Source organism: Hemicordylus capensis, chromosome 6, assembly GCF_027244095.1.
Source record: "Hemicordylus capensis ecotype Gifberg chromosome 6, rHemCap1.1.pri, whole genome shotgun sequence".
In the NCBI taxonomy this organism is placed as follows: Eukaryota; Metazoa; Chordata; class Lepidosauria; order Squamata; family Cordylidae; genus Hemicordylus; species Hemicordylus capensis.
The window spans coordinates 49,257,750-49,282,979 of NC_069662.1; the positions used below are offsets into that span (position 1 = coordinate 49,257,750).

Genomic DNA, 25,230 nt, shown 5'->3' on the forward strand with positions numbered 1-25,230 from the left:
TGAACATCCTCTCTCTCCACCTCAAATTGGTCCAGTTCAGGCGCGTAACAATGATAGGGCAAGGGGAGACAGTTGTCTGGGGGCCCCACTGCCTGGAGGGGCACCCCAGAGGCACCTCATGTGACTCCCCATTGCCCCCTGCCCAGCCCCAAGGCCCCTCAGCCACTTGCCCTCTTCGCCGTCTCTCCTGCTTGTTCTGCTGGCCCGCAATCGAAGCAGCAGGCAAGCTGCAAAGAGCTCCTTTTCTCCCGCCTCTCAGCTGATCGGCGGGTGGGCGGGGCTTCCACGGAGGCCTCCGTGTAGGCCGCAGTGAAGCCTGAACTCGAGTAGGGCCCAAGCAAGCCAGGAAGGAGGAGGCAGCCAGAGTGTTCTCTGCAGCAGAAGACCCCTTGCTGCCCTGCTTAACCCAGACCAGCATTTGCCAGGTAGAGTGTGAACTCCTTTTTGTGGTTACCTTTCCCGCCCCTGCCCCCCCCATATATAGGGATCTGCTTGCCATAGGGCTTGGATATGGGGGAGGGGGGGAGGGACCGAGAAGTCTCTGAATATTTATTTTGAAACAGCTTGGAAAATTTGCTGACTTAAAAAAAACTATCTAAAAAATCCTATAAGTGGCTTGTTTCATGGCAGAAAATTGCAAAAACTTCTGGAACAGTATTTTATTAATTTTATTTATTCATTCATTCATTTATAAATGCACTTATGTTCAAGTTGTTTTGCAACCCAGAAGGTCTGAGTGAGAACTGTGAAGCATGTGTGGTGCTTTTATTTTATTTTTCTTGTGTGTGAACTGCTCCCCAATAACTTGCAGGGACTTCAGGGTAAATCTGGCCAACATGTGAATGCAGCACCTCCATTCCAGAGGAGATGTGTCTTAAAGGGCTTTAAAAGCCTCCTGTGAAAAACCTCCTGCAATCAAACTTGACTGAATTTGTTCAGAATTCTGAGAAAACAAACATAGGTTCACCCTGCATGGTTTGCTAATCTGCAGCGAGGGGCCCATTTTAATAATTCATCTTTCTAGTGTGTTCTAGGCATTAAAAGTAATACAAATGTATAGTACTCAATGTATATCACTATATATTGTGACGTGTGTGTGTGTATTCAGTGAAATGTATTTTCAGGCAGCATACTTATTTTGGAATATCAGACTTAAATCCTTGGGGGCCTGGGGTGTGCGGAGGCCCTGGACTTTGGGGGGGGGGCATTTTAAAATCTTGTCTCTGGGCCCACTCCAACCTTGCTACGCCCCTGGTCCAGTTCTTCAGCCTGAGAAGCTCAGTTCTAGAGCAGGTATATGGTCAGTATCCTCTGCTATGAAGGCAGATGCTACAAACTCATTCAGCTTCTCTGCAATCTCCTTAGCTTCCTTAATAATCACCCTCATCATCTAAGGGTCCAACCTCCTCCCTGACAGGTTTCTGCTTTGATATCTTTAAAGTAGTTTTTCTTATTCACCTTGACACTTCTAGCTATATGTTCTTCAAAATCCCTTTTCCCATCCCTTATTGTCTCCTTGCATTTCTTTTGCCAGAGTTTATGTTCCTTTCTGTTCTCTTCATTTGGGCAGGACTTCAGTTTTCTGAAGGAAGTCTTCTTCCCTTTTATAGCAACCCTAATTGTTAGCCATGCTAGCATCCTCCTGAACTTGTTGGTGCTTTTCCTCCTTGGTATATATTCAAACTGAGCTTCTGTTATTGTGGTTTTAAATAAGTTACATGCTTTCTGGAGTGATTGGACCCTCCCGAGACTTCCTTTTTACCAGTCCCCACATTTTTGAGAAGTTTCCTCTTCTGAAGTCCAACACATCTGTGTTGGACTTCCTTGACAATGTGTCACTTGCATATAAGCTGAATTGGATCACACTATGGTCACTGTTCCCCAGAGGTTCAACAATTCTGACATCTCTCACCAGGTAAACACTTATATGGCAAGTTTCTTACCTGGCGTTGGAGTGTGCTATCTCCCTTACTGTCATTTGACCAGCTGTCATATGCTTCTGTCTGCTCTACTCCTGGTTCTACTCCTTCGGGTTTATCTGAAACATTTGCACCTTAGGGGATTTTGCTTGCCAAACCAGATACCACCCAGTTCCTATTGGCAATCCCCCAGGCATTATTTTAAAAGCTGCTCTGCGACCTTTTTTATTTTAAGCACCAGCAGTATGACTGTTGTTTCAAGTGGAGAACATCCCTTTTGTACAGGCTTCATGTCAGGGTTCCCCCAACATCGCCCACCTCTTCCCCGCTGCTAAGCGGGGTTTAGGGCCCCTGGCTCGCTCCCCGCAGCACTTCCTTCATCCCTGGCTGAGCCGCATGGCCCTGACACCGCCCAAGATGAGCAAGACTGGTCCCCATGGCCAAATGGATTGCCATCCAGCAATGGTGAGATCTCACGAGAAGCATGAGTCTCTTCACGAGATCTCACATTGAACTCTTGCAAGCCTAGGGAGCCTCATGAGAGTTCAGATGAGATCTGTGGGTCTTGAGAGAGCACCTGTGAGACTTTGCAAGTATATAGAGCCAGACCGGCCCATGATGAGGGGCTAGACAAGTGAGGGCTGCCTAAGAGGAAGGAGGCCCAGAACCCTGACACACAGTGCCAATGGTGATTCTGACCGTCCTTTGGTGGTAACAGGAGGCAGACGTGCTGAGGCCAAGGCTATACCTCTGAGGCCAGGCTCTCCTACCAGGGGGAAGAGGAGAGTAGTGCTACAGCCTCAAAGGGCATGACAATGGTGCCTCAACCTGGGATGGTACATTCCTAGGGCAGAGCCGGAGAGGCTGAATTCTTGGACGTTATTGCATTGTGCTGATTCGAGACCTGAACTCCATATCTGTTAGACATCATGGATCTTGCACAATTTGGTCAGTGGCTAGTAGAACAAGAGGCCACTTTTACTAGAGAACTACTGCAACAACAACAGGCTGCTGCACAAGCTGACCTGGCAAAGAATATCTATCAGAGCCTGGCAGCGCTTTCCTAACCCTGCTAGGGCAGCCAGTGGCAATCCGGCACTCCAAGCCTATCGCCTCATGAAGTCAACCATGGATGATGACATGGAAGCTTTCTTGATGACATTTGAGTGCACTGCTGAGGCTGCTTAATGGCCCCACCGAGGCAGCCGTATGGGCTCTTCTTGTTTGGGAAGTGACTGACTATGAAGCCGTGAAGCAGGTGATACTCGATCACGATGAAATTACAGAAGGAATGTACAGGCGACGTTTCTGCTCCATTAGCTTCTCGGTAGAGGACAGGCCCAGGGCCTTGGTCAGTGAATTGAAAGAAGCAGCAAGCAAATGGCTACCCCCAAGGCCCCAAAGATAACTGAGAAGTGAAGAAAGAAGTTCTAGTGAGGGAGCCTGCGATGGCACAGTGACATCAGTCACACATACAAGGGGCCATACTACTCATGCAGCCAGTTGGGACAATGGCAACGTGACTGTGCCATGATGAGTGTGATCAGCAAGACTGGGCCCTTTGGAGTTGCAACAACCCTTGTACTGGTAAGGACCCCTTGTGGATAGCGGCCCTTGTGTACGGAACCCCAATACAGGCTATGCTGGACTTGGAAAGCTTGATCTTGATGATTCAAGAAGCCTTAGTACCCAATGACGTACCCCAACGGGGGACCGGCCGGGTGGCCTGTATCTGTTTACATAGGCGGCGGTTGCAGTTGGTACATACTCGGATATTGTTGAATGGACAGCCATACAATTTGAAGCTGGTGGTGATTCTGGAACTTCCCTGTGCTTTGCTTTTGGGATGAGACATTCCAGGGATTCTGGGCTCTTCATGAGGCAACGCGATCCCTGTCGGACCGGGTATTGGCGACCAGAAATGATACTGTGGAACCCGGTCCTTTGTTTTGGCCAGGTAAACTGACAGTCAGGGTACCGGGGCTCCTAGCTAGCCTTCCCATTGGGACTTCCTTGATGTCTGACTCACTGTTTGTAACAGCCCAGAATGAGGATCCTTCATTACTAGGATTAAGGGGACGACCGGCCCTAGAAGAAGCGACAGTAATAGACCCCTGCCTGGCCGATTGCCTCCCTCGCATAGAGAAACATGGTGGGGCCTGGTGGTAGGTCATGCGGGAGGCCCGACACAGGCCTAACTTGAGACAGGTTCACGTACCGGTGCAATACTGACATCAATTTTGGAATATACCCATGACTCCCCCTTGGGCGGGACACCAGAACACATTGGCCCAAATACTAAAAGGCTTCTTTTGGCCCTTGGTTTGAGAAGAGGTGCAAGCCTATTGTCGGTCATGTCCTACGTGTCAGACCGCCTCCAAAGGGACCTCCTCCATGCACCCTTGCAACCCATGTCTATCATCAAAAACTCTTTCAACAGGATTGCCACGGACTTCATAGGACCACTACTGTGAACACCCAGGTGCTTCCGGTTCGTGTTAGTCTTGATAGATTATGCTACACGTTATCCGAAGGCTATCCCACTGAAAATTATGGCGGCCCCCTACCATAGCCAGAGTTCTGCTCTCCTTCTTTTCGAGGGTAAGGCTGCCACGGGCACTCCTTCCAGATCAAGGAATGACATTTCACTCCACAGTTCTTCGAGGGCTGACCCAGCTTTTAGGGGTTAAGCAGATATTTACTACAATATACCACCCGCAGACCGATGGTTTAGTAGAGAGGTTGAACTAGACATTGAAACAAATGTTAGTCAAGGCCACAGGCACTCACTTAGAGTCCTGGGTAGGGCATTTTTACATCCTACAGTGATTGGGACCAGTAAATTACAAAGTAGCTTGTGGTCCTAGCCTCAGGCATCTACATGTGAACCACTTAAAACAGTTGGTACAATGGAGGAGAGCAGGTCTTGTGGTAGCAAGCATGACTTGTCCCCTTAGCTAAGCAGGTCCTGCCCTGGTTTCATATGAAAAGGAGACTCCATGTGTGAGCACTATAAGATATTCCACACAGGGGATGGAGCCACTCTGGGAAGAGCATCTAGGTTCCAAGTTCCCTCCCTGGCACCTCCAAAATAGGGCTGAGAGATATTCCTGCCTGCAACCTTGGAGAAGCTGCTGCCAGCCTGTGAAGACAATACTGAGCTAGATGTACCTATGGTCTGACTCAGTATATGGCAGCTTCCTATGTTCCTATGTAATGCAACCCTGAGCTGCCGGCCTACTGTTGTCATGTGATGGCGCTTTAAGTGGAGGAGGAAGTAGCCCGCGTCGACCCCGGGTTAAAGGAATCCCAGAAGCAATAGTTAACAGAGTTATTGCTTGATGTCCCAGGCCTTTTTTCACTGCATCTTGGGCAGACCTCCATTCTGGAACATCGTATCATTACCCCTGCAGGCACGATTGTGAGAATTTTGCAAAGTAAACAAAGCTGCTGCCTTCAACACGCACCGACCCCGGGCTGACCTGATGATGGAACAGCTATGGGCCGTGACCGCACATCTGTTCTCTATTGATCTAACGAAATGCTACTGGCAAATCCCTTTTAAGACCAGAAGACCACAAGAAAACAGCTTTCACCAACCCCTTGGGACTATCCGATTTGTGACAATACCTTTTGGCTTACATTGCATGGTTGCCGCATTCCAGGGGTTGTGGGACCAGATCCTCGGACATTGCAAGGGTTTTGCTATGGCATATCTAGATGATATAGTCATCTTTAGTTCCTCCTGGACTGAACACCTACATCATCTCCAGGAAGTATTCAGGGCTCCGAAGGAGGCCGGCTTAACCGCCAACCCAAGAAAAACACTACTGGCTGCCCGAAAGCTCAAGTATTTAGGATACATGGTGGGTCAGAGCGTGATAAAGCCTGAAGAAGCCAAAGTTGCCGCCCTACTACAGGTACCATATCCTCAAACTAAGTGACAATTCCAGCGCTTCTTAGGGATGGTGGGATACTATCAGAAGTTTATCCCCCAATTTGCTACCCACACTACACCTTTGACAGAAAAGTTGCGGAAAAAACAACCCCTCACAATTGTCCTGGACTGCCAAAGCTGATGCGTTTGGACTTCAACCGTCTTTTCTGCCGGCAAACGGGTGCTTCAGCGGTAGGCCTCAGGACTGTTCTCTTTCAAGTGTGGGACAGGCATAAGCACCCCGTATTGTATTTAAGCCGTAAACTACAACCAGCTGAACAAAAATATTCGACCATAGAACAGGAGGCATTGACAATGCAGTGGGTGATACCATCCTCCTGTTACTATTTAGACAATAACCCTTTTACCCTCACAACTGACCACACCCCACTACAGTGGTTGCACCACATGAAAGACTCCAACCCTCGTATCCTTCGGTGGTATCTTTCTTTAATGCCTTTTTGTTTTACAGTGATGCATCTGAAGGGCTCTGAACATGTGAATGCCGATTTCTTGTCCCGCTTGGCAGAGGGATCTGAACCATCAACAACCAAGGGTCTAGGTCGGGGGTGTGTGTGTCAGGGTTTCCCCAACATTGCCCACCTCTTCCCCATCGCTGAGTGGGGTTTAGGGCCCCCTGGCACGCTCCCCACAGCCCTTCTTCCATCCCCGGCTGAGCCACACAGCCCCAACACCACCTGAGGCAAGCAAGGCTGGGCCCCATGGCCAAATGGACTGATGCCATCTGGCAATGGTGAGATCTCATGAGAGTCATGCACAAGATCTCACATTGAACTCTTGTGAGCCCAGGGAGCCTTGCAAGAGTTGGGGCAAGATCTGCGGGTCTTGCAAGAGCACCCATGAGACTTCACAATTATATGGAGCCGGATCAGCCCATGATGAGGGACCAGACGGGTGAGGGCTGCCTGAGAGGAAGGAACCCCAGGAACTTGATGCCCACAGTGCCAGTGGTGGTTCTGACTGTCCTGTGGCAGCAGACTTGCCGAGGCCTCTGAGGCCAGGGTCTCCTAGCAGGGGGAAGAGGAGTGGAGCATGACAGCCCCCGAGGGGCATGACACTTCACTTCCCAAAAATGTATCCCAGTGCCTAACCAATCTAACACACACTTCTCCTGGCACCACCATCTCATCCATGCATTGGGACCCCTCAGCTCTGCCTGTCCCATTACCCTGGGGGTCCTGGACTCTAATATGCTATCTAGCAGCCTGAATTTGACTTCCAGGACCTTCTGACTGCATTTCCTAACATCGTTGGTGCCAACACGCACCATGACAGCTGATCCCTCCCCAGCACTGCCTAATGGCCTATCTAGGTGCTGCATGATGTTTGCAACCTTCACACCAGACAGTGACTTCACTGTGCAGCCTACATGTGGGTCACAAACCCATCTCTCTATGCACCTAATTGCCCACTACTAAGAGGCCCCACCCCCCAGAGGAGTATCCTTTGTGTGAAAGGAAGGATATGGGTGAATCACCCAAGGAAGGGGTCCTTTCTAAAGGAGCATTCTCCTCTTCCTCAGACTGCTGTCCTCCTTCCCTGAGGCCTTTATTCTCCGTGACAGCAGAGTTGCTGTCAGCCTGGGAGTGGGATGCCTTTCCCCTGTTAACTGAGCAGAGGCAACTTTTTAAAGTGGCGATTCTCTTTATGGAGCAAGGAGAGAGTAACTGGCCCTATCCAGCCCCAGCATTGTATTCCTCCAGTGGCTTTTGCTGGTGTCTATCTTATGTTACTTTTTTGGTTGTGAGCCCTTTGGAGACAAGGATCCATCTTTATTTATTTTTATTTCTCTGTGTAAACTTCTTTGGGAACCTTCGTTGAAAAACAGTATATAAATATTTGTTGTCTATCACAACCCTGAGGGTCTCATCCACATACTCCTCTGCCTCCCTGAGCTTTCTCCAGGTTAGCCACTGTAGCTTCGAGGGAATAAACTTGCTCCCTGAGAGCCAAGAGCTCTTTGCACCAAGTGCACACCTACAACGTCTGCCCCTCAGGAAGATAGTCATACATGCAACATTCGGCACAATACACTGGGATGCATCCCCTCCTCTGCTTGCATTCTACCTTCTGTTGGAAATTCTCTGTGGTGAGAGAATCCCTTTCTCATTATAGCAGAGTGCACAGAGGCACAACACAGCGGATTTAGTTAGGCATGTGTGCGTGCTGAGAGTAAAGTAACTTGGAGCCAATTCATAGTTTCAAATCAATATATAAGGCATTTATTAAGGAAATCCATTCTAGATAGGAAAGTGAGGAGTTAGGATCTCTAATCTATCTATCTAGCTGGATGCAGATGGATTCTGCATCTTCTCTGCACATATGGTGCAGGGAGAGAGGCTTGCCATGTTGCAAGGTAGAAGGGCAGGTAGGGAAGAGAGAGAGAGGAAGGAAGTTAGTCCCTGAGATTAGCAATCTACATTTCAAAGGGATAGTGTCAGTGCAGTGGAGAAGGGATGACCAATGTCTTGACCCTCTAGCCCTCTGACTTACTAGTCTGTCCTCCACTGTCTGAGACAAAGAGACAGCGCAAAGTCCTTTAACTTCCAACACCTTCATAACTACTTTTATTGGCTATTTAGAATATATAGAGCTAGGTCTTAGCTGCAGTTGTCAACTAATTAAAGGTTTTAAGCTTTGTCCTGCAAGAAAATTGCAAAAGTGGGGTAGTACTCACCTTCTCCTCCTGCTGCGTGTCTTCTTTGTAGTAAAGGGAAACTGCATGTGCACCTCCCCACTCACTTCCCTGCTGAACTCCACATAAAATTCCTTTGATATCTGTTAGCAAACTCCTGTTCAGAAAGCTCCCCTGGTTTGAGCCTTGTCTTCTCAAGAGCTGCTTCCAAACTGAGCTGCCTCAAGAATGTGCCCCTCCCACAAGCTGTGTGACTCATCTGCAGCTAATCCCCCAGCCATTGTCTCTCTTGGCACAAGTGTAACTGAAACTGCCCTATCAAAAACAAAACCCTAGCCAGCCAGAAATCAAGCCCTAGAAAATACTAGCCCTAACGAACTGGCCTTGTCCTTCCCCTCTATTTTCTTGTTGAGTTATTTATTTATTTATTTATTTATTTGCCTGCCTGCCTGCTTTCTTCTTTAGGAAAGAAAACAAAAGTTTGCTGCTTCCCCCAGAAGACAATGCCTTGTCTTCTCAAGGACTGCTTACAAAATGATATAGAGGCTGCTGTGCAAGAAACCTCTGGACTTGCCTACTTTTTATATAGATACATATCTCATCTCCACCCCCATTCCCTTTATGTTCTCATTCATGTAATGTCCTGTCTAGGCATGTGTGCATGATGGTGGCATTACAGGGGACTTAGTAATCTGCACGAATTCAATTTCCACGGATGAGACATTAAGTCAATGTCAATTTGGGGCAGGGGCGTAGCAAGGTTGGAGGGGTCCCAGAGACAAGATTTTAAAATGGGCCACTCACTGATATACACACACAAACACACTTCACAGTATATCGTGCACTCACACTCACATCCCCATTATGAATACGGTGAATATCTAGTTCACATTGAATCTAGTTTTTTTACTCTCTGCTCCTGCCGATCTCCAAGAGACTCAACATAATTCATAGGGGGTGCAACATGGGCAGGTGGGAAATCATGTGATGTGCCTCTGGGGGGGCCTCGAGGCAGTGGGGCCCCAAGACAACTGCCTCCCCTTGCCTAATGGTAGTTACGCCCCTGATTTGGGGGCTAGGTTCCTGGAGGGCAAACAAAAAACAAAAAAAAACCCACAATAAAATGGCAGAAATTGGATAAATTACATACTGTGCCATGCTCTGTAGGTCTCCATCTGTCCAACAGTGTCCCTGAAACCCTCAATTGCGCTGATTTTCCACAAAAAATCATGAGGAATTTTTATTTATGGAGGAAAGAACCACAAAATGGCTCCAATCAGCAAAATGGTGGCTAGAAATAGCCTCGGAGGTCATTTCCGGCCTCCACGGAACCGCAGACACCCAAAGTTTAACCAGTCAAAAAACCTGTGTATACTGAAGCCAGGTGCACACGGCCCAACTGCAGATACACGAAACCACAGGTGCTGGGACCGTGTATAGTGAGGTCAGCCTGTATCATCATGAACTATTTATCTACAGGACTGCCCATTGAACAAGGTTCTTCACTCTTCCAAAAGTCCATGAGATTAGGCAGGTAGATGAGGATTTTCTTGAGGCTGCAGCATGAGATTGTGGCCATAGCTGTGGGCCTTAATCCTAGACTTTCAAATCAAAGTATGAAGCGCATTGGCTCAGTGTGTAGGTTCCTTTCCTAAACTGTATCTCACTTTCTTTGTAACATTTGGGGAATTGTTATTTGGAGACCTCCAAGTGTGAGGAGCCATTGATACTTCTGGGTAAGAAGACGTCTCTGCTCCCTTTGGACACTAATATCTTATTTTACCCAGGCCTGGGTCACATTATTTTCTAGTGGTCAGTCTGGGCCTGGTGACACAATAACAACTCGAGGGCTCGTAAGAGAACTTCTTACATCACTGTTCTCACAGCACCTTCCACAGCCTCCTCCACTAAGACAGGAGCTACTGAGAGCAGATCTCATCTTTCCAATGAGGGCCATAAGACTCCTCTTGTTCCAGGAAGAGTGCAGATGGAACTATACTGAAAACTTTAGAACTAAGGTGTGTGAGAGTGTTTTAACCTCTTGCCCAATTGTACTATTTAAACTTCTTTAAGAACTTTTTTTGTGGAAAAGCAGGATATGAATATTCTAAAGCCTGAGAGGCAAGAGTTAGGCAGAGAAACAGTGAACTGGCCAAGGTCATCCAGTGGATTTCGTGGCAGAGCCTGAAGAGATTTACACCATACTCTCTCAAGGTCAAACACAACTCCTTGTACTCACTATGCCACCCTGGTGAGTGTTTGCCTTTCTTTTTCACCTTCTGGACCTGTTTAAACACAAACACAAAGGTGCATCCTACACTGTAGGTTATTTCCTGGGAGTTCCTGTACACCCGCTAGCCTGAAATTGCATTACACACAAACCATTATCTTGCACATACATAAGTGCATCTCTCTCTCTTGCACTCTCCTTCTTTTTCTCTCACATGCACATACTACACCCTCTGTAGACACCACCCCCCCGCCAAAGGCTTTGGCCTCTAAGCCAGCCAGTCACACATCTGGTTTCTTGTCCCTGTTGCTATAGCAACATGGCAGGTTCTGAGCATCCTTCACACTTTCAGAGCGCTCTAGCTGCCCAAGGAGACTCTTAAAGAATCAGAGGATGGAGTCTTGCACTGTTTTATCCTATCCACTCCTGCCACTCTTATCTCAACTGCTTTTCTTGTGCTTATTCTAAACACCTCAGCATAGGATTGTAGTGGTATCCCATTGTAAACAGTTTCTGATACTCTTCTTACTCTTTGATGCTGAGCAGTGTTTGGAAGGGGAAGGGTTAACTGTAGTGATCACAGTAAGGGCTTTTTAGCTGCAGAACCTGTTTGGGATGCCCAGCCCAATCCCTGAACTAATTACAAAGGCAACTGTGCTTCTGAGCACATGCAAAGTGTTCAATTCTGAGGTAATACCTGAGAGTAGAGGTCAAAACCTATGATGGCTTGCAGGTCAGGTCAAGCCCTGTACCTCTTTTTGTTTTTAAAAGACCAGGGTTGGCGGGTGGGGTGTGGAATCTATTATTAATAATAAAATGTAATATTTCAAAGGACAATAAAAAATATAAGTCAAGTATCCTTTAAAAGGAAGAATACATACTTTTTTAACTTTCTGAAATAAACTGTTGAGTGTAAGAGAGGGCAGAGATCTGTAACATAGCAAAAACCATTTGAAGAGCCTTTGCAATCTTCCTGCTTCCTGAAGCCCTCCCTGTTCAGGCATTATGTTGTACATGTGTTTGGGTGTCTGTACACAAACACATGTTGTGTGGTGAGTGTAAGTGCATTTACTTTAAAAGTAAACCTGATTACAGGCCTTCATAAATGCAGGTGCAAATTGGAAGTATGCTACTGTACCTGCATTGAATATAATGTGTGAATAACTGTACATGCATACGAATCTATATATGAGTACATTATACACAGATTATGCATGTCTTGAACATAGGGATTAAGAATACCACTATCAGCCTGCCCAGGATCAACTGCTTTACTTTCAGTGCATCCAGAATGCTGGTGTCTGGATACGTAAAAGGTTCATGATATTCTGCCCTAAAGAATCAATCTTCTGAGCTTCAGTAGCTTACAGTGTTTGTTTAAAAAGAAGAAGACATAGAAGTATTGGTTTATGCAAGAAAAAAGCTCTCCCCCACCCTCTTTAGCTCTATACCCTGTTTCCCCGAAAGTAAGACCTACCCCGAAAGTAAGACCTAGCAGTAATTTCTGATGTACCACTAATTGCCCTAGTGCATTTTGGGGGGCTAAAATTAATATAAGACACTGTCTTATTTTCGGGGAAACACGGTAGGACCGAATGTGATGGCAGCACCCTTGTTGTATTGTGTCTACATTTACTCTACGTACATCCAAGGTGGCCAGCCTGCAATTTTTGTAGCACATTTTTGCTGCCAATGTCTCTTGGCTGGCATCTGAGAATTACAGCTTGGCATATATAATTTAAATTAAAAGAGGCAAGTTTCTGTTCCTCTTGACTGCAGAGATAGGACAAAAAAATATGATAAAAATACTTGCACTACAACCCACACTTTCTGTTTTGTATTTTAGGGAAAGATGGGTGATCGTATGGGTTTCTTCCCAGCCAATTTTGTCCAGCGAGTTCGTCCAGGTGAGACAGTATGGAGATGCTGCAAGACCTTTTATGGCAACAAGGAGCAGGGACAGCTAAGCCTTAAGGAAAACCAGGTATAGGCATCTGAACATCACAAGTATAATTTTTTTAAAGCAAGTTTCTAGTTCTTGTTGTTTGATTGTTAGCAGAGTGGTGGTGTTTGTTGTCTTGATTATTTTGAGGGCATAGCAATGATGTTACTTCCCATATCTGATTGGATAGTATCTAATATTGCTGAAATTCCTATCAAGCAGCAATATGATATGTAACCAATTTAAAACCACCATTACAATCAAGTCCAAATGGCAAGCTGTGAAAGCAGATGCAGAGCCAGCCGAATGGAGGCCTGGGTCCGGCCCCACCCAGAGACCCCTCTAGCAACATCTCATGTGTGTGATGTCACACAGGCTCCGGAAGTGCCCCAAGCAAACCTCCCATGCCCGGGCTCCTGAGACCCCCAAGCGAGCTCTCCCACTGTCCTTTTCAGGCAGAGTTTGCTGCCTTTCTTTCCCTCACTGGAGGGAGAGAAAGGGAAATAGATGCTGTCAGGCAGCAAATGCAGCCTGAAGTGAGAGAGGGAGAGCTCACTCGGGCTATCCCAAGCCTAGGCCATGCCCCCTTTACGCGAGATGTCACATGCATGGGGGTGTGGCCTCGCGCTCTGGAGAACCCAAGTGAGCTCCCCCCGCCCCCCAGCATCAATTTCCCTTTATCTCCCTCGCTGGAGGGAGATAAAGGGAAATAAAGGCTGTCAGGCAGCAAACGCTGCCTGAAAAGGACAGGGGAGAGCTCATTTGGGGCTCTCCAGAGCCTAGGTGTGGGCGGAGGGAGTTCGCTTGGGTCTCCTCCAGAGCCCAAGCCATGCCCCCTGGGTTCTTAGAATCCGTTTGCACAATGGTGGCTCCGCCCCTGTGTGAGAGATCTGCTAGTGTGCCATGCCTTTTTAAAAGGCAACTTAGACCTGGCTATTCAGTCAAGCCTTTCACCTCTAGGGGGCACTGTCTTTATTACTGTTTTACAAGCTGTCTTTTATGGTTGCATGTTTTTTATTGTTTTTATTATTGTTTTAATATTGTCTTAATATTTCTCCTGGAAACCACCTTGAGAGATTTTATGAAGGCAGTACATAAATCTAACCATAAATAAATACAATTGTATACTTTTATTATATCAACCTATCAACCCAAAGTACCCACCCACAGAAAACCCTTCTCTGCATTAACTGCTCTGATTTTAACCTATTTTCAGTCAGCCTCTGGGAGTGGAAAATATCAGAGGGAGCCATGTTTGTTCATTAGGAAAAAGATCCCAAAGCCTCAGCCTGGTAATAACTTTATTAGCACCAAACAAATTGGCATCAGGTTGACAGCAGTAAGCTCAAGTGCTCTAGAACTCTTTCATCAATTTTGGCTCTTAAGCAAAGCAAAAAATAAAAATAAAAATGTGGTGGTGGGAACTGAGCTTGGTGGCAGAGCTCAAAAGCCTGTATTTTGAGTCTTAAGATGGAGTGTAGAAGGGAATATGCAGACTTAAATTGATTAGGTGCTAGACACTTATTTCAGGATGCACCCAGGCCTACTGGGACAAAGAAACAGTAATGGCTGTTCCTCCATTTTTAGAAAAAATAAAACCTCACTCACTCTTAGTGCTTGATGGCTAAATGCATTGTTTTCTAAATTGTATAAAAACTGTAGGTAGCAGTGTTCGTCCATTAGGGGAAAAATCAAAAGCCCACAATCTGGTAATCCCTTTGTTATTGCCAGCCATTTCTCCATTGGGTATGATTGAAGCATTCAGTCACATCCGATGCAAAGATTTATTAGAATTGTATGTCCTCAGAAGAGGCACATCTGGAACAGGCATTCATGTAGAAATATAGGGGGTGAGCTCTTCTGAGGACAAGTAGTTCTTCCGCTTACTCATTCTCAACGTCAGGTTTTTTTTTCCAGGCATAAGCATGAAATGTGCCTCCAATTTTAATTCAGCAAAAACTGTGTCTCATCGATCTGAATTTGAGGGGATGCTGATCCAGACCAATAGACTATTTCATGATTTTAAGAGAACAGGGGATGCAGTACCTACACATAACAATGACACTTTTTTTTTAACCCTTCTTGTCTGTATTTGCATGTTTAGGGAAGATGCAGTTCATTGTTGTTAACTGATAGTATACAACAGAGACCTCCTGTGAAAAGGAATATAGCCTTATTCCTCAGCCTAATCTGCTTCACAGGGTTGTTGTGAGGAGAAACTTAAGTATGTAGTACACCGCTCTGGGCTCCTAGGAGGAAGAGCGGGATATAAAATGTAAAAAATAAAAATAAATAAAATAAAAATAATATAGAAATATTTTAAATAAATAAATAAAACTAAAAGCAATATAGCCACAGTAGTACTTGGTTGCACATAGGAGGCTTTTTCTCTTAACGCCAGAGGTGTGACATTAGAGTCACAGTGAAATTGGTTGTGCTAATTACTATAAAGTTGGTAATATATAAATTCCTGTTCGGAGTGAATGCCATCAGTGACATTCAACTAGTGGTTATCACTGTAGTGCTCTTGTGTATTCTAGTCCCCACCCCTCTTGAACTAACAAAGACCTGATAATGATTACTCAGAGCCACTTGATCCCTCCGCCTGATATGCGGCCAGCATCCTGTCTCAATGGGCCTGGGGCCAGCCGACAGAATCGTTTCAATGCATCTTAATGTGTCTCAAGCAAGAAAGCGAAATTAATCTCAAGACAGGCAAGAGGTGGATGGCTAGTCACAAATAATAAAATAAAATTATTTGATTGATTGATTGATTGATTGATTTCTATACTGCCCTTCCAAAAATGGCTCAGGGTGGTTTACACAGAGAAATAACAAATAAATAAGATGGATGAAATGAGATACATACCATTCTTATGCAAACCAGAGATGGGGTACAAGGAGGCAGGTGAGGAGGAAGTGGGTGAAAAGAAGCAGCAGGTATTGGTGTCTGGATCTCATTATTTTTCCCCCCACCCCCATCCAAGCCCCACTATCACTCACTGCTTCTAGGGGATGTCAGTTGTTGGAGCTGTTATATGGGCTCTAATTGGGTGCATCCTTTTACTCAGGGTTAGAAGAGAACAATCATAACAGCCAGAAAAATAGAAATGGGTCCCATACTCGTATTTACTTAAGACCTCCCCAGCATATCACTCATTCAATCCCCAAACAACATAAATGTGGCACTCCAGCTTCAGTTGCATGTCATATATAATATAATTTGCCTGCTTTTATTCCCGTTGCAACATGTTTTGTAACTTGCACGTGTTTTATGTAAAGAAAGCTTGGGACGCAGAATATTGTGGAGAGGGAGAGGATGGCCGATAGGAAATGGAGTTAGGTAATGGTGATGCCGGGAAAGCTGGAAAATAGGTAGACAAAGAGCTAGGAGTAATGAAAACACTTTTAATCTTGTAAATCTGCTCTTAAGCTTGTAAGCATTTCACCAAATGTACGGGTTCCTTTTTTAACCCTCTTTTATTTAGCAGCTTGCTCTTTTGAGAGAAGATATTTTGGTAGAATCTGTTCAGTGCTATGTGCATTCTGCCCCCCAAAAGTGAAATCCCAAATTATGTCCCTAGAATAAATTATGCACTCCAATTGAATTTGCATTACATTCTACCCCCTACATTTTATTTTTCAAACCGCTGCTAATGCTTTTTGGCCAGGTCTGGAATGGCAGAGGTGGATATAATATATAAATTGTGTAGTGTGGAACATTTGAGCCCAACTCGTACCCCACAGGTGCTATGATCAGTCCCTGTAAGTGAAGGATCTGTGCATTCAAAACCCACTTCCCATATGTCACAAGCCTTTCTTAAGGACAAGAACAGCCCTTTGCAACCATGAGGGCTAGAAACTTACTTTCTTAAATACAAATAAAGAAAGCCAAAACTCTTGGCATGGCAGTTCCTGCACCACATATAAATAGGGAGGGACTCTTGCTGTCCTGTGCTGCAGCTTATGGTGTGGCTACAGTTTTTATTTTGGTGTTTTGCATCCTTTTGAGAACTGAATTTTCATCTTCTGTTCTTCCAGATCTGTGTTGGTGTGGGGAAGACCAAGGAGAACGAAGATTTCATCAAGGTGACAAGTGGCAAAAAACGAGGGCTGGTGCCAGCTGACACACTAACAGAGATCTGAAGACAGAATGAGGGTGTGAAGCAAGATGGAAAAATGAAAAGAGATGTCAATCACAGGGCAAAAGCCGCTCTCTTAGCCCTGCCGTACTCCAGCCCATCCCATACCTGAGCACCTGGCTAATCACTATTTCATGGAATCTTCCAGATGGATTGTGGATGGCTTTGGTTTGGGGGAAGGAAAGAAGGTTGGTGGGACTGACTTGAGTGCCCCTTTCTGTGTGCTGCTGCTTGTGGCCAGTTGGGACAGGAGATCTGCTCAAGTCTTGTTTTGTATTTCATCCCACCCTCCTCAACTTGGGCACAGTTTTTGAAAGGTTGTCACTGACAGTTTTGTGACGTAGAGTGTGAGGGAGATTTCCACAGCTGTAATTCGCCATCTTTTCCAGTATGCTTTTTAAAGATGGGCCACGCTTCCACGGCAACAGAGGTCAGTCAGTTGCAACTGGCCTTACCCTACAGGGCTTTTAATCTTTTGGCATACAGTTCCTTTCCCCCCTGCTCCACATCCAGAGGTTCCCTAATAATTCTGTGTTGCATGCGCACCACATGTGGAAATCTTGAAAGCCTTCTCCAGCCAAGGAGGCCACGTTGGTGTGTTGTGTCCGTTTGTGTGTTTGTGTGTGCGTGCGTGTGTTTAAACCTTCAGGGCTTTCGCTATATTTGTGTTATGTGTGGCCATTGCTCAGGGTTGGTACAACCATCCTATTGAAAAAAGAAGAAGCAGGACAATTCCACATGGCCTCTTGTTGGCCCTGTTACTAAAGGCTCTCGCCATGGATCCTATCCTGCAGGTAGCACCTTAGGAGGCCACTCGTTTGGTGATTTTTTCCCCTTGATGTGAGATGCTGCCCTGTTCTTGGCTTCCAGGACATTCCTTGAACTCTGCTTGCCCCTCCAGGATGTGGTGGCTTATCCGCCATACGGCTGACAGCAGCGTGGATCATTTCTCAGGGACTTTCCTCAGCCGGATGCATTTTTGAACTAAGCTGAGAATGTTACCCACTGCGTTGCTCACACAAGGAATTCAGAAACCCTGATCATCCTGTCTTTCCTGACCTTCCTGGCATGCTTCCAGCATCTTGTACTTTGTAGATGTACTTTTATCAGCAAACAAAACAAAAAAACAGTCCCATCCATTGAAGAGAGTTGTTTTAGGGCTTGCACATCCGCAGAATGGCTAAGCTAGTATTTTCCTCACTGGATAGAGTGGTTAAGAAAGGGACCTGTTTGTCAAATCACATGTGTCTGAGGCCCAATTAATTCATGACAAAAGAACATGGGTAAGGTGCTTGTCCATGTAAACACTTGACATATACCCTACTGTGTTGAAATTCACTTACCATGTACACTGGGCCATCTGCCCATAGCACGCCAGCTGTGTGCCCACCCAGGCCATTGATCACTGTAATACTACATGCAAATGGCCCAATGCTTATGGGAAGTGCATTTAAACATGATGTAGCATATGTAGACAGGTACAGACTTTATCCACACAATGTATAAGTCAACCTGAGGGAGAGCTTTTTCTCTGCTCTTACAAAGTGGCCTCAGCCTGACAGTAGCTTAAGCAAGCAGTATTTCTTTGCTTTCAGGAAACCAAAGCCTGGATCAAAAATGTCTTCCTTGTGATTGATCCACTAGTCTTTTGCATCTTCAGTCTGTTCCTTCTTCTACAACAGGCTTGTTATACTGAGCATGTTATAAGGTAGAGAGCCCCCCTTCGGTTGGCCCACACCCACCACAAATAACTCCCTGGATACAGAAGTCCCTGTATAGATACTAGAGCAAGGCAATGTTGCTTGAACTCTGGTACATTTTTGCAAAGTGAGTGGATTTTCTCCTACGTTTCAGAGTAGAAAGGAACAGCAGGTCAAAAAGCCATTTTCAAGAGATTAAATGCAAGTTTTTGTTTCAGGAAACAGACTTCGGTTTTCAAAAGAAATGCTCCAGAGAGAGGTGGAACAATATTAGAATTTCTTAAGAACTAGAATCAGATTTTTCTTTCCCAGAACTGTGCAGGCACAGAAAAGAAATGTCAGTATTCTTAAACACCAGCTTTGTAAGGAGTTGCCTTATACTGAGTGAGACCTTTGGTCAGTATAGACCAGTGGCTCCCAATCTGGGGGGCTCCAGATGTTGCTGAACTACAGCTCCCATCATCCCCAGCCACAATAAATTGTAGCTGGGGCTGATGGGAGTTGTAGTTCAGCAACATCTGCAGCCTCTCAGATTCGGAACCACTAGTATAGACTATAGATAGTACCTCCGTGTTCTTCATTGCAAGGCTCAGGAGCCAGTGGCAGTCCCCATCAACTCTACGTGCAGTTCCCTGACTCATTCTTCATTAGGCCTGCGTGAAGCTTTAGCCATTGCCAAATACCCACACAGCCTCCCTAGAATCACATGGAGGTGACTGTTTCCATGCTGCTGTGCTTTGCCAAATGATGATAGGGCTCCTTTAAAGGAAACTGAGCCCTCTCAAGTTCCAGTGCCATCTTGGAAAGTGTGCAAGGGACCCTGGTAAGTGTAGTCCTTCCCAGGGCTTTCACCATAGTACTCTCTGAAGAAAGTGCTGAGAAGGTCTACACTTCCCAGTGCTCATGCACATCTTCCAGTATGACCCTGGGGGCTCAAGAGGGCTCCATTTTACTGGGGAAAGTGCAGCACTGTGTGGCAGGCAACATAGTGGGAAATGGTTCTCACCTTGAGTGGGGTGTTGTTTTTTGGGGTCAAAGTGGCCCCTGCTTGAAATATAGTGAAGATCACTACAGTACAGGGCTAGCTGGCAGCAGTTCTTCGAGGTTTGTGGCAAAGGCCTTTCCCAGTTCTACCATCTGAAGTCCTTTTTAAACTATAGACACTGGATTAAGCCTGGAACCCTCTATATTCAAAGCATGTGCTATGGCTCTTCCATAATATCCGATATTTAAGAACTAACAGCCCAATTCTGTGCATGGCTGCTTGGAAGTAAATCTTGCTATATTAAATGAGGCTTACTCCCTAGCAAGTGTGCATAGGGTTGCAGCCTTAGGCAACTAGGCATGTAGAATGTTTCCATTTCTGATTCCAAATGTCACCATTCTCTATATTAACCGTTCACAGTAAGGGTTGAAATGTTGATGAACTGATTCCTGAGCCACTTTCACTGGTGTAATTCACTCACAAATTCCATGAAGTAGGTAATTTCACACTTGCATCAGCATCTTCCCCCAAATTTATTTATTCCAAACTGCAGGGAATGTTCAGTCACAATTTACATGCAGTTATAATTGCAATAGTATTTCTATAGCATTTGTGGACTTCATCCATAAAGCAATGTTGCGAAGTATATTGTTTCTATTTTGCAGAAATAACTGGAAACCTGAGACTGAAACAGTATGAGTTGTACAGTATATGACAAAGGGTGTGTGTGCGCGCCTGAATATTTCAGGTCCTAGTCCAAAACTCTAGACAGTAAATCTCACCGGCACCTATTATTGTAGAGTTGGATCTCTTTTGTTGGTCCCACTTTGGGGCTCTTGCATGCTTCTAGCTTCTACCTTCAACAGACATAATTAATGAATTCCTCCCCCAGTGTGTGAAAAAGTAAAGGTATTTTCACCATCCCATACACTGAAGCACTTCCATCTTCTGATGCGCAAAAAGACTTTCAAACATGTGCTCAGACCCAAGCTGTGTGCTGTGTTGTGGCTTTCTTGTCAAGAGAAGAGCAGAAACGGCTGTATGCACATATCCCTTCTGTATCTTCAAAGCTGCTCCATGGTGGTAGATTTGCACAGAGAATCTTCCCACCTATACAGAATTCCTCTAGAGCAGGGACTCTGAACCTTGGATCTCCAGATGTTGTTGGACTACAGTTTCCATTATCCCCAGCCACAATAGCCATTGCAAATGGGGATGATGGAAGCTGTAGTCTAACAACAACTGGGAACCCAAAGAAGGAGGAGTTAAGATGGCGACAATGCAGTTGCTCCAGCCAAGTGCTCTGGCATGTATCTGCTGATTTAATGTCTTATTTTAACTGGAGACCCAAGGTCCGGAACCCTTCCTCTAACATATCCTAGGATACAATTATCCGAAGAACCACAGAGGAAAGAAGCAGCCCGTTTGGTCTGGTTCATACATGCATGTTCATTACTGGACTTCTGTAGCATTAAGAGATTACTTGCATGAATGGGTCATCACAGAACCAAGTTGACACGTATAACTTTCATGTCACCTCAGATGCAATGCAAGTCAGTACACACATTCAGTCACCAGTAGCCAAGTGTAGTGAAATTAAGTGATAGATATGTATATCTGAACCTAGCCCCTAGGCTGACAGGTTTACTGACAGTATTATGATTGCTCACAGGGCTAGAAAAACACAACAAGGGTACAGAATCTGTTCAAAACTCTATGCCAGCAGGCATAGGGAAGGAGAAGGAAGGGGGGAAAGTATAGCAAAGACTGACAATTCCTAAACCAAAAGTTTTGGGTGCACAGGTTCACTTACAGAAGTAGTCTTCTGCATATAAACGTTGCATCAATTTTTTTTATCCACATAGGTCTGTGAGTAGATTATTGTTACTCATGCACTGAGAATATCTTGTCCAAACAGGAGGACCATGCTGATAACATTTCAGCAGAGCCGCTTTCCCTTTTTAGTATGTTGAACCACACCATCTATTTTCCAAAGTAAAATGGAATAATACTCCAGTTGGGAAAAATGCTCCTAGAAAAATTGAGATTCGTGATTCAAGATGTGATGGGCGTTTTTGTTTTTCTTTTGTTTTGTTTTGTTTGAATGTTTCTCTTGAGCTTGATAGAGGGCAATATATGTACATGATCCTCCAACTGCCATGGAATGGATCATTTCCCATTTCTGTTTTTTCCTATGAGCTCGGGGCAGTCTTTCATCTGATTAAGCACACATTGGTTTCTGGGAAATCAGCCATGGTCTTGGTGAACACATATGTTCTCAAGATGTACCACATACTTTACAGTGATACTCGGTCCATCTGAAGGAGTAAATTAATAATTTGCAGGTGGCAATGTAGCACTCTTTATCTGATTTGCCAGCACCAACATGCTTTACACCTACAGCCTTGCGAAATATTTGTCTAGCATGGAGACAAGGAGGACTTCAGCAGAGGTTGTGGGTCTGTTAGTACAGGAGTTCCAAAAGATATAATAGTTATCTCCCCTTGTTCTTTATGTACATAGTGGAATGTTGGCTCCAGATAAATAAACCTTATTTTGACCCTTCTTGTTTTCCCCTCTGCACTGCACTGCCCATTGTAGCATTTGTTAAGCTCCTTTTAGTGTCTTTCTTTTTGAAATGCCTTCTCCAAAGCCAATACCTTCCTTATTCAGAGTACATTAGATTTAACTGGCTTATACTCAAGTGTATTGAAAGAGATGGTGTGTGTTTTTTCTTGTATAGTCAGCATGTGATGGGGGGGGGAATGTAATGGTGGTCTAATAATACTTCTCCAATCATAATAGCAGGGAAGAGCCAAAATGGAACTACGATTAGAACTGTATTGTGAGAAAATAACAACTTCTTGTTTGCCATGTTTTTTTCTCTTGATGTATTGTACTGGCATTCTCTTCTCTTAGAGCAAGAGGTTGTATCATCTGTTAGCTGCCTGCTGGGTCTCCTACACCCTCTTGTCTATTTCTCTTTTGACTTCACCAGTTCTCTGCTGTCATACTCGGTTGTCCACAGTGACTTAAACCTTATGCTAAAACAAACAATCCTTATCAGACCACCATTCCTCCCCAACCTTTGTTTCTGAAGCAGTGAGAGAGGGGTAAATCACAAACATGCACTTAACAAATACACACTTCCTATTACGGTTGCACAGAGGGTGTGACACAGTTGGTCCCCTACCCACAATCCCCTTCACCTAAGCAATAACGTCTGAATTCTTGCCGGCTGCACTGTAGAAAGGTAGGTTTGTGATATGGCACATTGAACATGTTGAAGAATGCATGATGTACTGATTTTGATGGCCAAAGAACCTGGCTGGAAACTCAAATCTGGATTAAATATTAATTACACTGCACCAAATATCTTGTGGTTGTCTTTATTCCTCTCATCAACAGGAAGGTGTTTCTGCTCTGTTGCCCTTGGGTTGGATAAATATGGGTTGAATGCAGGATTGTTTACCTTAAGAGTCTCATTCAGGGAGGTAGGCATCTTTTCCTAGACTGCTCTTATCAAATTATTCTCTGTGACTGAGTTTGGCACTTCACACTTCAATTACTATTGTTCTGCACTTCTGGATCTGAGAGTTCACACACAGGAACATTATCACTCCCAAACAGATAACACTTCTCTCCTTCCTTTTTCTTGTAGACATCAGGACAAGATGGTCTTCCTTTGGGTTGACCTCATTAGCTCCTTTTCTTGCTGCTGCTATCATCCATGTTGCTGCTAATGGGTATCTATAGGGTATTTTTATATTTTGGTGTGTGTTTTATTAGTGTTTTTAACGTAATAGCTGCCTTTTGACTTTCAATCAAAAAGCAGATTAAAATGTTTTAATATAATTGTGACTAGACCCCCCCGATTTGAGGGACTGAGGTAGCTGGGGCCACTGATTGTACAGTTTGGAAGCAGCTCTTGTAACTCTTGTTTTCTTTCCTAAAGAAGAAAACACAAGCAAATCAATTTATCAACAAGAAAACAAGGGGAAAGGACAAGGTCAGTTTGTTGCTAGTCTTTTCTAGGGCTTGATTTCTGGCTGGCTAGGGGATTGTTTTTGAAAGGGCAGTTTCCGTTTCAGTGGGAAATAGCTGCCAGCTAGAAACATAGTTATGGGAGGGGCCACATTCCTGAGGTGGCTGTTTGGAAGCAGTTCTTGAGAAGACAAGGCTCAGACCAGGGGAGGCAGCAAACCTGTTTTCTTTCCTAAAGAAAGCAAGCAATTCAATTAATCAACATGAAAACAAATGGGAAAGGACAAGATCGGTTTGTTAGGGCTAGTCTTTTCTAGGGCTTGATGTCTGGGTAGCTAGGGGGTTGTTTTTGACAGGGAGAGGATTAGCTGCAGGTGAGTCACACCCCTTGTGGGAGGGGCCACATTCTTGAGGCAGCTCAGTTTGGAAGCTATTCTTGAGAAAACAAGGCTCAGACTAAGGGAGCTTTTGCTACCCAGAGCTTTATGAACGGGAGTTTGATAACAGATATCAAAAGAGTTTTGCATGGAGTTTAACAAGGAAGTGTGTGGGAAGGCGCGCAAGTGATCCCCCTTTATTACAAAGGAGACACCCAGCAGGAGGAGAAGGTGAGTATTACCCCACTTTTGTAATGTTTTTGGAGGACAGAGTTTATCCTTTAATTAGCTGACAACTGCAGCTAAGACCTAGCTTTCAAGTAAACAAGCTCTATGTATTCTAAATAGTAAAACCAGTTATGAAGGTAGAATGCCAGCAGGGGAGTGGGAGCTTCCCAGTGTATTGCATGGAGTGTTGCATGTATGACTATATGTCTGAGGGGCAATTGTCACGAGTATGTGCTTGATGCAATGAGTTTCTGGCTTTCCAGGAACAAATCCGTTCCCTCTAAAGCCAAAGTGGCTGACCTGGAGAAGCTTGGGGAGGCAGAGAGGTGTGTGGATGAGACCCTCAGGGATGTGATGGAATCATCCCACTCCCAGTCTGACAGCTCCTGTGCTGTCATGGAGAAAGAAGGTCTCAGGGAAGAAGGACATCATTCTGAAGAGGGGAATGCTTCCTTAAGAGGGACCCCTTCCTTGGATAATGAGCCCATATCCTCTCACATAGAGGAAACTCTTCTGGGGCTTGGGGGCATCCTAGTAGTGGGCGATTCGACCATTAGTGGCATAGAGCGATGGGTTTGTGACCTGCATGTAGACCACACCGTGACTTCTCCGTGTCATTCTACCCGGTTTTTCCTCCTACCTTGATTCCACACAATCACATTTTCTCCCATGTAACCTAAAATTGAGGGAGCACATAAAGCTCCCAAACCTGGGTAGGACACTTGACCTCATGGTTTACCATCTCAAAAGTATTGATCAACCCTGTTAGTATGACCACTGCGTCTAGACTGTAAGACAAGCCCTGAGTGTTGGCATAGTGGCAGAATGTAGAAAATTGTTCCTCTGGTAGACTTGAGTGTGTGAGTGCATGCGCCCATCCACACATGCATGTATGACATACAGCTGCCTCAAATTACTTTGCCTCATATTTAAATGAAAAAAACAACAGACCAACTGGTTGGTGAGAACCATCCAGGCCAGACAAATGGGGGCTTGTGACAAGAAAGGTTACTCTTTCTGTTGGGATTATTACCATTCCTGTCAAGCCACAGCATTAGGCCAGCTGCCCTTTTGTCTTGTCTTGCTCAGTGACTGATCGGTCTTGCAGAAAGCACTCCTGCTCCAGAACT

The 25,230-nt window shown here is 45.1% G+C and overlaps 1 protein-coding gene across 4 annotated transcripts in view; it reads left to right on the plus strand.

Moving 5' to 3' along the window:
• STAC2 (SH3 and cysteine rich domain 2) overlaps positions 1 to 22,884 on the plus strand; it is a 71,536-nt gene extending 48,652 nt beyond the window's left edge. For all 4 annotated transcript variants that reach the window (XM_053264000.1, XM_053263998.1, XM_053263999.1 and 1 more), the window contains 2 exons: positions 12,589 to 12,726; positions 16,726 to 22,884. In XM_053264000.1, the coding sequence (XP_053119975.1) occupies positions 12,589 to 12,726; positions 16,726 to 16,830 (243 nt within the window). In that variant the 3' untranslated portion in view covers positions 16,831 to 22,884. The remainder of the gene's footprint in view (positions 1 to 12,588; positions 12,727 to 16,725) is intronic.
• Positions 22,885 to 25,230: the final 2,346 nt, after the last annotated feature.